The 12558-nt window shown below is 45.8% G+C and overlaps 1 protein-coding gene across 2 annotated transcripts in view; it reads left to right on the top strand.

The window, feature by feature from the left end:
• The window catches only part of INTS3 (integrator complex subunit 3), a 54389-nt gene that overhangs the window by 21191 nt on the left and 20640 nt on the right, over window positions 1-12558 (top strand). For both annotated transcript variants that reach the window (XM_006159816.2, XM_006159815.3), the window contains exons 4-10: window positions 1055-1168; window positions 1363-1447; window positions 3593-3659; window positions 6948-7092; window positions 8186-8315; window positions 10069-10166; window positions 12119-12310. In XM_006159816.2, the coding sequence (XP_006159878.1) occupies window positions 1055-1168; window positions 1363-1447; window positions 3593-3659; window positions 6948-7092; window positions 8186-8315; window positions 10069-10166; window positions 12119-12310 (831 nt within the window). The remainder of the gene's footprint in view (window positions 1-1054; window positions 1169-1362; window positions 1448-3592; window positions 3660-6947; window positions 7093-8185; window positions 8316-10068; window positions 10167-12118; window positions 12311-12558) is intronic.

Raw genomic sequence — 12558 nt, 5'->3', positions numbered from 1 at the left:
AATAAATGAATAAACTAAAAAAAAAAAACAAACAAACAAACAAAAAAAACTACAATTTCAGCTTCCATTCTTTAAAAAAAAAAAAAAGAAAAGAAAAGAAAAGAAAAGAAAAAGTGAGACCAGGCATAATAGTTACGTCACTGGACTTACACAGTCAACCGTGGTTCGAGTCCCGGACCTAGAGGTTTAAATCTCACACAGGCATATGTATGTGCATGTCCAAAATGCTGAGGGGAGAATGAAGGAGAAGGAATTGCAGCGTGGCCATTCCCCCGAGGTATGATTTCTCGCTTTCTATCTCTGTCTCTCTGTGGAGCACATGTGCCCTGTAGGAAAAATCTCTGTTAAAAAAAGAAAAGGGGGGACCAGCAAGTGGTGTGGTAGTTGAAGCACTGTATACTCCCACGTGGCCAACCACAGTTCAAGTCCCTGACTTGGTGGCTTGCTTTCTCATTCTCTCTCTCTCTCTCTGTCTCTCTCTGGTCAAAATAAGATAATGAACAAATAAAAATAAGTAAATCATTACTTAAAAAGAAAAAAGAAAGTTCAGTTTTGGTTCTGTATGTTTTTATCTGGAGCACTGGCCACTGGATCCTCTTTCCTTTGCTCTATCTAGCTGGATCAGTACAGGCCTCAGAGCCTCTTTAGGATTCTTTCTGGCCTAGTCACCAAACCCATTGACCTTTTAATGGCAAATCAAAAGCAGATGGCCTCCCTGGTTTTGCTTAGTATGTGGCATCAAACAGTGTGACACTTCCTGAGAAAGGGAGGTAGGGAACAGAAATGGACTAGGAGATTTGCTCAGCAGACTTTCCTGCCTTACTAGAGGATAGCTCAGTCCCTTTTCTCCACCCTGTGTAACAGAGCAAGGATAGGTTTATGCTGGAGGAGCCCTGTGGAAGGAAGGTATTCAGAACTAAAAATGTTTCATTGCTACTCAGTATCCCATTGATGTTATTTAAGTTTAAGGGACAAGGGGGCAGGAGGTCCACTGTGTGTGATATCAGGGCCTTTTCCCAGCTTGCTGACTGCACACAAACCTCACTTCTTGCAGTGTTACCGGGACTTGGCTCTGGTGAGTCGTGATGGTATGAATATTGTCCTGAATAAAATCAACCAGATACTTATGGAGAAGTACCTGAAGTTGCAGGATACCTGTCGTACTCAGGTAAGATCAAGAAAAGAGAGGATCTAGTTCAAAGATATAGTAAGAGCATGGTCCCTCTCTTACCAGGGAGGGAAGGAGGAATTAGGGGTAACACACCCCTACCATTGTGCACCTAAATTATAATGGGGTTGAATTAGCTCTGTTCTCACATTTATAGGCCACACTCTTCATTTGTTTTTTCCTTTCTCCTTTAGTTGGTGTGGTTGGTACGGGAACTAGTGAAGAGTGGGGTTCTGGGAGCTGATGGTGTTTGCATGACATTTATGAAGCAGATTGCAGGTGAGTTTGATGGTGGGAGCATAAAGAAAAAAAGAGAGGGACCCAGAAACTAATCTAGGCAATGGAGAATGATTAGGTGTTTAAAGGACTCAATTCCTGGTTTGTTGACACATTTTCTTTTTTTTTTTTTTTGGAGAGGTTTCGCTATAGGGTGCATGCGCTTGCCAGACAGACAGAGACAGACAGAAACAGAAAGCGAGAAATCACCACCCCAGGGAGAATGGCCACGTCGCAATCCCTTCTCCATTCTCCTCTCAGGATCTTGGGCATGCACGCACATGCGCCCAGCGTAAGTTTAAGCCACCGGGTCCGGGACTCAAACTGCAGACGACTACATGGGAGTCCAGCGACATAGCCATTACGCCATCACGCCATCTGCTGGTCCCTTGACACACTTTCTGACAGACATCTGACCACATGTGTTAAAGAAACTGACTGAAAAATCGTAGGGGACACCAGCCTCTGGCTTGGTGGTTAAGGGATTTAGATCCCTCTTGGCCTACCATGCAGTTTGAGTCCTGGACCCTACAGCTTGAAAAACACACTGGGTACATGTGTGTGCATGCCCCAAACCCAGACATGATGGAGAAATGAGAAGGGATTGTGGTGTGACCATTCCCTGTGGGGAGCAGGGAGTACTTTCTCCCTCCTTCTGTCTCTCTGGCAAACACATACATGTACCCTCTGGAAAAATTCTTTTAAGAAGACTAAGAAAAGGAAAAATCATCACAGGTGGCCTTTTGAAGCAGTAAGTCTTGTCTCATTTTCTTCTCTCCTGCTTAACCTAGAGCCTGACAGAACATTTGGCCTACTTTTGCCAGTCCTCACTCTAGAGTTTCATAGCATAATCGGATCAGGAGGGAATGGGGAGACAAGAGCAGGCAAATAATTTTTTCCCATGTCACTATGCTTTCAGAAACCCAGACATCTTCCCTGGCTGCACCATTATGTTCTAAGCATTTGCTCCCTAATAATGATGGCATTTGACTGGGCCCAGTCTGAGGGACAAAGTATGTCACAGAACAGACCCTGACATTTAGGTTTTGTTATCATCTTGGCATTGGTCTGTGGCTGTGTCTTGTCCGTGTGAGCCCCTGAATATCCACGAGGCCTATCTGTGCTACTGCTTCCACTTCCAGGATGGTAGATGTGGGCCTCCACCTTGGCAGTTGCCTGATGGTACTTTGTTTCCTCTTTAGGATCTTTTCTTTTTTTTCCAGAGGTTTTTGCTGTAGGGTGCATGTGCTCTCCAGACAGACAGAGAGAAAGAGACAGAAAGCAAGAAATCACCCCCCAGGAGGGATGGCCATGCCGCAATCCATTCTCCTCGTTTCTCCTCTCGGGATCTTGGGCACGCACGCACACGCGCCCGGCGTGAGTTTTAAGCCACTGGGTCCAGGACGCAAACTGCAGTCGACTACGGGGGAGTCCAGTGATATAGCCATTACGCTAACTGCTGGTCCCTTTAGGATCTTATATAACATGGATACTCCTGTTTTGATGTGTACGAACCTTAATTTTTGTGGTGCGTAACTATGTGAACATTGAACTTTTTGATTGGGACCTGGGACAAAGCAGAGCATCGTTGTGCTGGCGAATTTTATCCTCCTGGCACTTTCTCCCCTGTGTGGCACACACAGCCTCCCCTGTTCTCATCCCAAGAGTTTGGTCTGGCATTACTGCATGTTAATTCTGCTCCAGGAGGTTCCACAGTAAGCACTAAAGACTGTAGTACCTGGAAAAAAGAGACCCTTGACCTGTCCTGAGAGAACACAGGACTCTGGACATCCGGATGTTGCACTGCAGCCTGGCCAGCTGTCTGCACCTTGCAAGCCCTGTCTGAGCTGTCGCACTTTCTTTCCACCCATGTGCCTCTCATATATTCTTCCCAGACATTTCTGTTGAGGGGCCAAAGTTCCCACTCCAACTCCCAGACTCTGGTTTCTGGAAAAATCCAGAACTTTTGCCTCCCTTCTCTCTGGAGGCAAAGTTTTAGAAGCTTTAACCCTGACGGAATGGGAGGCTCAGGACAGCAGTGGTGGAACAGCAGTTAGGGTGCAACTGCAGGAAGGCGAAGAGGTGGGTTGGATTAGCAGAGCTGCTAGTCAGAGGCTCTGATTCTCTATTTTCCCCCTTTGAAATCAGGTGGAGATGTTACAGCCAAAAATATCTGGTTGGCAGAAAGTGTTCTGGATATCCTGACGGAGCAGAGGTAAAGTCTGTCACACAGGGTGGAGCAAGAGCCAGAAGCAGCCACGAGGGGTATGAGTGTGGGAAAAGGGGATGGAAGTACTTTGTGGCCCACAAACACCTTCAGTTTGAGAGGGGGAGGTGACAATGGAGAGCGAGTATATTGTTAGCAAGCGATGAAATTAATGCCACGCTGTAGCCCAAGGGATGAAGAAGTGGGAAAGAACGTCTTTGCTAAAATATCTCAGAGCCCAGGAAAAACTGGTTTCATCTGATAAGGGATTATTTTTGATTCAGACCTCCTTGGAATGTTTATCTGTGGGGGGGGGGGCAAGGAATGAGCTCAGCAGTGAGGAGCCAGCCAACCACCCAGGCTTGGCAGGTACCCTTTTCTCCCTCCCACGCCTCTTGATCCAACCCTCGCTCCTTTTGAAGTGGCTCAGGACAGTGAGGGTTGAGGGAGCAGAGATCATTGAATCCTGCTAGAGTTTACATATGGAGCTTGGAGAGTGCAGTGATGAAGAGCATATAACGGGGACATATCAGACTTTCCAGATGATTTTTCTTCTCCAGCAAAGTAAGGGACCAGAAGGTTTGTAATACCTGTTCCATATTTGAACTTGTTAGAGCATAAGCCTTCCCCTTGGCCTAGGCTTCTTGCTCGATTTCAGAGTCTTCTTCAGATGAGGACACTGTAATGGTCAAATGGCTGAGAGGGCTCATAGTATCCGTACTGCCCACGGTTTAGAAGAATGGGCCTCCTGCCATTATTACAGCCTGTAAGAGGGAAGGCCAGGCTTTATGCTCTGCCTGTGCCTGAGTGCCCTGCCATGTCTGCTGGGCAGTGCCACCTAGTGTTCTGGGCATGGGTGTGCAGCTGCAGCTGGGCCTGAGGTTCTTCTCTCAGTGGTGCCACCGCACCAGCAAGCCGCAGAGATCCTAGCTGTTTCTGACCAGGTCTCTGTTTTTCTTAGATCTCTATACTTTTACTTTCTTTCCTTTTTTTTTTTTTTTTTTTTTAATTTGTCAGAGAACATGTGTGCTTGCTAGAGAGAGAAAGAAAGCTCCCCTCATGGGGCCTGGCCATGCTGCAATCCCTTCTCCATTTCTCCCTCCTTTTTGGGATTTTGAGCACCTGCACATGTACCTGGCATGCTTTTTAAGCCACCAGGTCTGGGACTCTGATTGTGTAGTCTGCCATGTGGGATCCAGACACCTTCAACCCGTGCTACTGACTCACCTGGTCTCTGTACTTTTTCTGCTGTCTTAGGTCAGAGGGTCTCACTTTTTTTCTCTCTTTGTCTTCTTTACCCTACTCCAGGATTTAAATACATCCATCACTTTTGCTAGCAAGTTTCTTAAACAGCAATTTTTCTTATTTTCTTCCTGATGCCAGATACCTTCTGTCCCCATCCCTTAAAGCTGAATTTCCTGTTGAAGCATCAGATCATAGCCAGTGTCTGCCCTGCCTTTTCCTCCATTCTCTAAAATGTTTACACCTTTTGGTAAAAGTGAGCACCTAGGAGTTTAAAATGTCCCCTCCATATTCTCCTCTCTTTTCCAAGGCTTCTAGGTCTATGGACGGAAGGGTCCTTGGCTGAAGCCTTCATCTTGCAAAAGAAAAAGGCCAATCTTTTAATTAGGTGGCTTGAGTACTTTTCCGGAATCAGGATGTGGCCTGGTTGGATTAATTAAACTCCCTGTCTTCTTCCTCCAATTCCCTGTCTTCCAGCAGGAGTGCCAAAGCCATTATAAACTGTTTACTTGATGGAAACAGCACTAGTACTTTAGGAATCTCCCCAGTGTGCCTTTTTCTCTACCCCTTTATAAGCCGCAAAGAACAGATAATTCTCTTCTCTCTTTTTTGGCTAGAGAGCACTTATGCTCTCCAGAGACAGTGGGAGAGGGAGAAAGCACCCCCCAGTGAGGTGTGGTCATGCCACAGTTTCTTTTCCTTCATTTCTCTATCCTGTCGTGATATGGGACACACATATACGTGTGCCCAGTATGTTTTTCAAGCTTCTGGGGCTGGGACTCAAACTAGTCAGCCATGGGACCAGCAGTTAGCGTAATGGCTATGTCGCTGGACTCCCACGTAGTCGACCGCAGTTCGCGTCCCAGACCCAGTGGCTTAAACTCACGCCAGGCGCGTGTGCATGCATGCCCAAGATCCTGAGAGGAGAATGGAGGAGAAGGGATTGCAGTGTGGCCATCCCCCCTGGGGGGTGACTTCTCGCTTTCTGTCTCTCTCTCTGTCTGTCTGGAGAGCGCACGTGCCCTATAGCAAAAACCTCTCAAAAAAAAAAAAAAAAAACTAGTCAGCCATTTGGGATCCAATTCCTTTAGCCACTGGGCCACAGGACGGCCCCAAATAATTCTTGTATTATTCCCTTTTACCTTAGTGAAGGCCTACAACTCCTGGGAAAATAGGCTTTGCAATCCAAAATCAGATTCTATTTTCAGATTATGATTCAGGGCCAGTGACTCATTGTTTGGGGGTGGAGTCAGTGACTCGAGAGCGAGCCAGGGAAAGGCTGGTGGGATGGTGGGCTGCTAAGCTCAATAGAAGGGCCAGCATGGTGTAGTCTGAAAACTAGCCTAACGCCCCTAGAAGGTCTTGAAAGGGTCTTGGGATCCTGGAGGTCCTTGGTCAACACTCAAGAACTACTGACCGAGGGACATGTACAAAACTTTCCTCACAGCGTATGTCAAGTAGAAGTGGCTTATCTCTGTTCCCAGTGCCTTTCACATTAGTTGGCATGTGGGCAGTCAGTACATAAATGAGTCAACAAACAAATTATTCTATTGGAAGTTACGTAGTTTTGTGATATGTTTCTGCATTTATCTTTATCGAGTGCCTGAAAGTGAACTTAGAAAGTTGTCCCTACCTTGGCCAGTTAGTAGTCCAAGCTAGATAATAACAGCATGAGTGAGCAAGCAGAACACCAAGGAACCTGTGCCCAGTGTCTCATCATCAGACCTTTTCTCTCTCTCTCTCTCTCTCTCTCTCTCTCTTTTAAATTTGTTTATTTCATCCATGAAGACAGAGAGACAGGTACCCCTGAAAAGTTTGCACATTGCATTCTACCCTGTCTCAGTTGACCCTGATCATAGGCACATGTGTGCTTGGAGATCCAGACATGTGAACCCGGGACCTTTCCCATGTGATTCCTGTTGCATTGCTGCTGTGCCACTTCTTGACCCTAATCATTAAATGTTTCTGAGGCACTGGAGCCAAGTTGAGGGTGAGTTGGGAGGGTGAATTCGTCTAGGCAGGGTATACAGGTGCCAGCATCTTCCCTCCCTGCAGGGAATGGGTACTGAAGAGCAGCATCCTCATTGCCATGGCTGTGTACACATACCTCCGCCTCATTGTGGACCACCACGGGACCGCTCAGCTCCAAGCCCTGCGGCAAAAGGAAGTGGATTTTTGCATCTCGTTGCTTCGGGAACGGGTAAGCAAATAGAACAAAACAATATGGAGGAGTGCTATCCAGGATTGGATATCTCGATAGCTTTTGTGTACCTGCGCTAGAGATGCCTTATTAGAGATGGAGGCAGTCCAAGACGGGGTTGTTTTTCATCATTCTTAGACAGAGGAGGAGGTGAAAAGGAGATCATTGCAGAATATCTTTAACTTCTAGAGATGTTCCCAGTTAGGCTGGCATCTCTGGGATTGTCTGGTCAGCTTCACTGTGGTATGCCACAGTTACATACTGTCCTTATGTGCCCACTGTATATCACCCCCCGACCCATCCACCTAGGTTATTGCCATGCTCACATAGGCTTATGAATTGTCCATTATCAAGTCTCCCTAAAGGTATCCGTAGCCAATGGCCACATGTGGTTATTTAAATTGAACTTAATACTAGATAAAACCAGGGACCAACAAGTGGCGTGGTGATTGAGGTGCTGGACTCCTACATGGCTGACCGTGATTCAAGTCCTAGACCTGACGGCTTGCTTTCTCACTTTCCCTTTCTCTTTGTGTCACTCTCTTGTCAAATTGAAAAATAAGTAATATAAAATAAAAATGTAATAAATAATTACTTAAATTATTAAAAATACTAGATAAAACTTTAAAATTCAGCTCTCGAGTTATTACACATCAGCCATGTGTCACTAATGCGTAATGTTCGGATTGTACAGATAAAAATCATTTCCATGAATACAGACTTTTGTTGGACAGAATACATTTTGAGGTAGGGTGTCTGGGGCTCCATTTGCCAATCTTGTCCTTTTGGAATCTGAATCCCCCTTGAACCAGATTAGAACAGTTCTGGATGGAGAGGGCAGCAGACTAATGTGAAAGCCAGCAGGCTTCAGCACTTCCAGGAACCTCTCACCCCTGATAGCAGCCCCCAGCTTCCAGCTCTCTTCCCCTGACAGCTAGCAGCCAATCCCTTGGCTCCAGAAGAAATCATATAGTCCCTTCGACCCTCTTTCCTTCCCTTTCTAGAACATGCTGTTCCTTTGTCCTCCCTCTAGCAGGTAAACAATCCATGTTTTTATTCTCTTTCCTGTCACTTCCCCTCCCTTCCCATCAAGTTTATGGAATGTTTGATGATTGGCCGAGACCTCGTAAGACTGCTTCAGAATGTTGCTAGGATACCAGAATTTGAACTGCTTTGGAAAGATATTATCCATAACCCTCAGGCCTTGAGTCCTCAGTTCACAGGTAAGTAAGGGGCTGGGCAGTCTCCCTTGAGAAGTGGGAGGTTGGTTTTTGGCAGTCAGATATAGAAAACTTGGGACAGGGCAGGCCTTGCCAAGTGCAGCTGGATATGGGAATGGCAGAGGCACAGAACAATCTGTGTGGTTCCTAGACAACCACTATTCAGGACTCCAGCTATCATTTCTTCTAAGGCAGAAGTGAGACAGAGAACTACAATCCTCCCCCTTCCTTCCTCGAAGCTCTTTGGCTCAGGAGGTGAGCCAATGACCAGTTTACAGCTTCACTGAGTCTGTCAGAGGAATCAGAGGTCAATTTGTGAGACTGAGTCAGCAGAGGGCCTGGGATTAGTCCTACAAGAGAAGGCCCCTTCCTTGGAGCAATCTGCTTTTAATCCCAAGGATTCAGGGCCAGCATATGGCTTAGCGGTTATGTCGCTGAACTTCCACTTGCCCAACCGTGGTTCAAGTCCCAGACCCAGTGATTTGAAACTCATGCCAGACTCGTGTGCATGTATGCCCAACATCCTGGGAGGCGAACAGAGGAGAAGGGATTGTGACATGGTCATCCCCCCTGGGGGGTTATTTCTTGTTTTCCCTCTCATCATTTTGCCCTACAGCAAAACAGAAACAAAAACAAAATCCTAAGGATTCCATTTGGCCAAAATCCTCTTTTGGGGTGGTGGGGGGCAGAATATCTGTATGCCTCCCCAGAAAAGGTCCTTTTCATATCCCTTTCCCTTTCCCACTATGGTCTGAACAGTGTGGTGCAGTTTTGCTCCCCATCCCATCTCCAACACACATAGTATGTGTGCATGCACACAGTGTGGAAACACCCGTCCAAACCTGCGAGATCAGTAAAGAGAGGAAAGCACCAGTGCCAACCTTCTGTCTCGTACTCTACTTATGTCTAGTATGTGTCAGGTTGCTCTGAGTGCCTTCTCTTTTTTTCTCCTTTTTTCTAAAGAAGATTTTTACTATGGGGCACGTGCACTTGCCAGAGAGACAGAAAGTGAGAAATCACTCCCTAGGGGAATGACGATGCTGCAGTCCCTTCTCCTCTACTCTTCTCAGGATTTTGGGCGTACATGTACCCAGCATGAGTTTTAAGCCATCGGGTTCTGGACTCAAGCCACGGTTAACTACATGAAAGTTCAGTGATGTAACCATTACTCCATCTGCTGGTCCCTTTGAGTGCCCTCTCTGTGTTAGACAAATGAACGTTAACTTATTTAATCCTTAGGACAACCCTGTAAGCTGAGTCTTTTACTTTCCACATTTACAAATAAGGAAACCGAGGCTCAACGAGATTGAATAATTTTCCCAGGGCCACACAGCTAGTAAGTGATGGAAACAGGATTTGGATTCAGGTCTTTCTGACTCAGATCTCATGCTCATACCACCCCATCACGTTGATCCCAAGCCCAGTGATGGAGCCGTCAGGAAGAGGAAGAGACAATAAGGTTTCCCATGTTTTCCCTTTAACTTTCCCACTTGTTCCAACTGGAATAATGTGGATCAGAGCCTCTGGAATGCTAGCAAGAGAAGGGAGTTAATATAGCTGGATCCTAGGGATGGATGGTGCTTGGTTGGACCCAAATTTACAGATGTTGGTGGAAATCTCCACATATACGTGTGCTTGACCTCCCTGGTCATGTCTTTCCCCATGAGCATAAGACCACTGGTCTTCTGTACCTGCCTTCTATTCTTTTGGGTTCTCAGACTTCTCTCTGTTTTCTTCTTTTCCACACTTGGTTCAGGTATCCTACAGCTGCTTCAGTCAAGAACATCCCGAAAATTCCTAGCATGTCGTCTAACCCCAGACATGGAGACTAAGCTCCTCTTCATGACTTCCCGGGTAAGCTAGCCTACTGCAGCAGGATAAGGAGCTGCAGGTGCCAACTGGGCTTCTTGAGAACTTCGGTCAGAGGCTCTGTTACTCTGTCACTGTGGGTGGCTGATCGGCTTGTCTGCTAGATGTTTTGCTTTGTCATTCTGGGTCTGTATTTTGTGTACATCAAGGGTATGATGTTAAATAAGAATATTCCAGCTCTTGTGAAGCATTCAGTCTCTAAAGCAATCATTAAGCCAACAGTGTATTCAAAGAGTATCATTTACACGTGTGAGATGTTCTAGAAAAGGGTAGAGTGAACATGTTCATTCTAGGGCATCTGCGCTTCCTCCAGGAACCTTGAGCTCTCTCAGGAAGAGAGCTATGGTGTTGGGATTCCAAATATGGCTGATTTAAGATAGAATTGCTAAAGGAATGTGTTAAATTTTCAGCTTCCTGAATCCTGCTTTCCCAGAGAATCTAATGGAAGAGTCTAAGTTTTATGTATTTAGTTCTTCCATGAACAAGAGAAATAGACAGCAGGGTCTTCACGCCACCATCTACCCTCATCCTTAGCCAGTCCAGGTCGTGGGCACACATGTACACGGCGTACTCAGGGAGGTCTTCAGATGCAAAATTGGAACCTTCCCTCCTATGTTGGCCAGCCTTGTGCTTTACTGCTACACCATCATCCAGCTCCACGGAAGAATCTTTTTAGCAGACCTATGAGACACTTCCTCTGCAACAAATCTGGCTTTAAGGAACCTTTTCTTAACCAGCTTTTGATTTCCTAAGTAACACAGGGGAATTATCAAGATCTGTGCTGTCCTGTGTGATTGCCACTAGCCACATGCTGCAGTTTAAATTTAAGTTAGAATTAAGTTAACTTGGGGACCAGCAGGTGGCATGGTGGTTAAGGTGCTGGACACTCCCACATGGCTGATCATGGTTCGAGTCCCAGACCTTTCTTTCTCACTTTCCCACTCTGTGTGTGTGTGTGTGTGTGTGTGTGTGTGTCTCTGGTCAAATAAAAATAAATGAATGAATAAATAAAATGAAGTATTTTTTTTAAAAGAAGTTAACTTAAAATTCATCATCACCTCAGTTGCAGTAGCTACATTTCAAATGTTCAGTAGCTACCACCATTGCAGAAAATTCTGCTGGATATCATTGGTCTAGATATATCTTTCTGGGGTTTTTTGTTTGTTTGTTTTTGTTTTTGTTTTTTACCTTTTTGTTCTAGTTTGGTTGATTTCTTCTGACCAATAGGGGAGTAGAAGAAGAGGAAAAACAGATCTTTCTCCTTATTTAGTGTTTGTTTTGGGGAAGGACTTGGTGCAAGAAGGTTCCGAGAGTTTGTGCCTTGGACAGTGGTCCTGTTAGGTGGTTCAGTGGCAGGAAGCCCTCAGTCAGTGCTGAGTGCTGAACAGGCTCAGCTCTTACTCTCAAGGAACATTCTTGCTGTGACTCAAGAAAATGAGAAATGATTATGCTTATGACTGGAGAATCCGCAACCAGTACTGGAGTAAGGAGCCAAAAACTAAATATACTGATTGTCAGAAAAGTCATGACTTATTTTTTTATTATTATTTCATTTTCTTCATTTCATTGTTTTATTTTATTTTTTTGAAGTTGACCATAGAGAGACAGAGAGAAGGAAAGTGAGAAAGCAAGTTGCCAGGTCCGGGACTCAGACTGTGGTCAGCCATGTGGGAGTCCAGTGCCTTAACCATCACGCCACCTGCCAACCCCATGTATTTTTCTGTTTTTCTGTGCAAAAATACATCATGACTTTTTCAGCATTTTTTAAATCAGGAAATTTCATAAATGAGGGAGGCTTGAGAGAGAGATGAGCTGATGACTAAACTATAGGAAGAAGTGGAGGTCTAGATCAAGCCTAAAGTTGAATGGTGCTTGTTTTCTTCTGACCAGGAACCCTCCAAGTTTCTTTGTCCAACTTATTTCCCCCCACCCCCCAGGTTCGGTTTGGTCAGCAAAAGCGATACCAGGATTGGTTCCAGCGCCAGTACCTGTCAACCCCAGACAGTCAGTCTCTGCGTTGTGACCTCATCCGCTACATCTGTGGGGTGGTCCACCCTTCTAATGAAGTGCTGAGTTCAGATATCTTGCCCCGATGGGCCATCATTGGCTGGCTCCTGACAACATGCACGGTGAGGGGCTAGGTCCTGCAGTGGAGGACATGGGGTGGCAAAAGGTGCTCTTCTGTCATGTTCCCCATATGTCCCTGCCCCTTTCTGACTCTTTAGGGCCAGGACCCCTGAGGACCCCTCTTCCATTCCAGCCCTCCTGACTGTCTCAGTCTTTGCCCTGCCTCCCTTTATGTCTCTAGAAATGTGCTTACACTCATCATTTCCCATCTGGTTTGGGGTTGAACAGGTTCATTTACATAAACCCTTTA

Source organism: Tupaia chinensis, unplaced genomic scaffold (assembly GCF_000334495.1).
Source record: "Tupaia chinensis unplaced genomic scaffold, TupChi_1.0 Scaffold000659_1, whole genome shotgun sequence".
NCBI lineage: Eukaryota > Metazoa > Chordata > Mammalia > Scandentia > Tupaiidae > Tupaia > Tupaia belangeri.
Note: the sequence above shows the minus strand (reverse complement) of the source record. Positions and strands in the feature narration are given on the sequence as shown.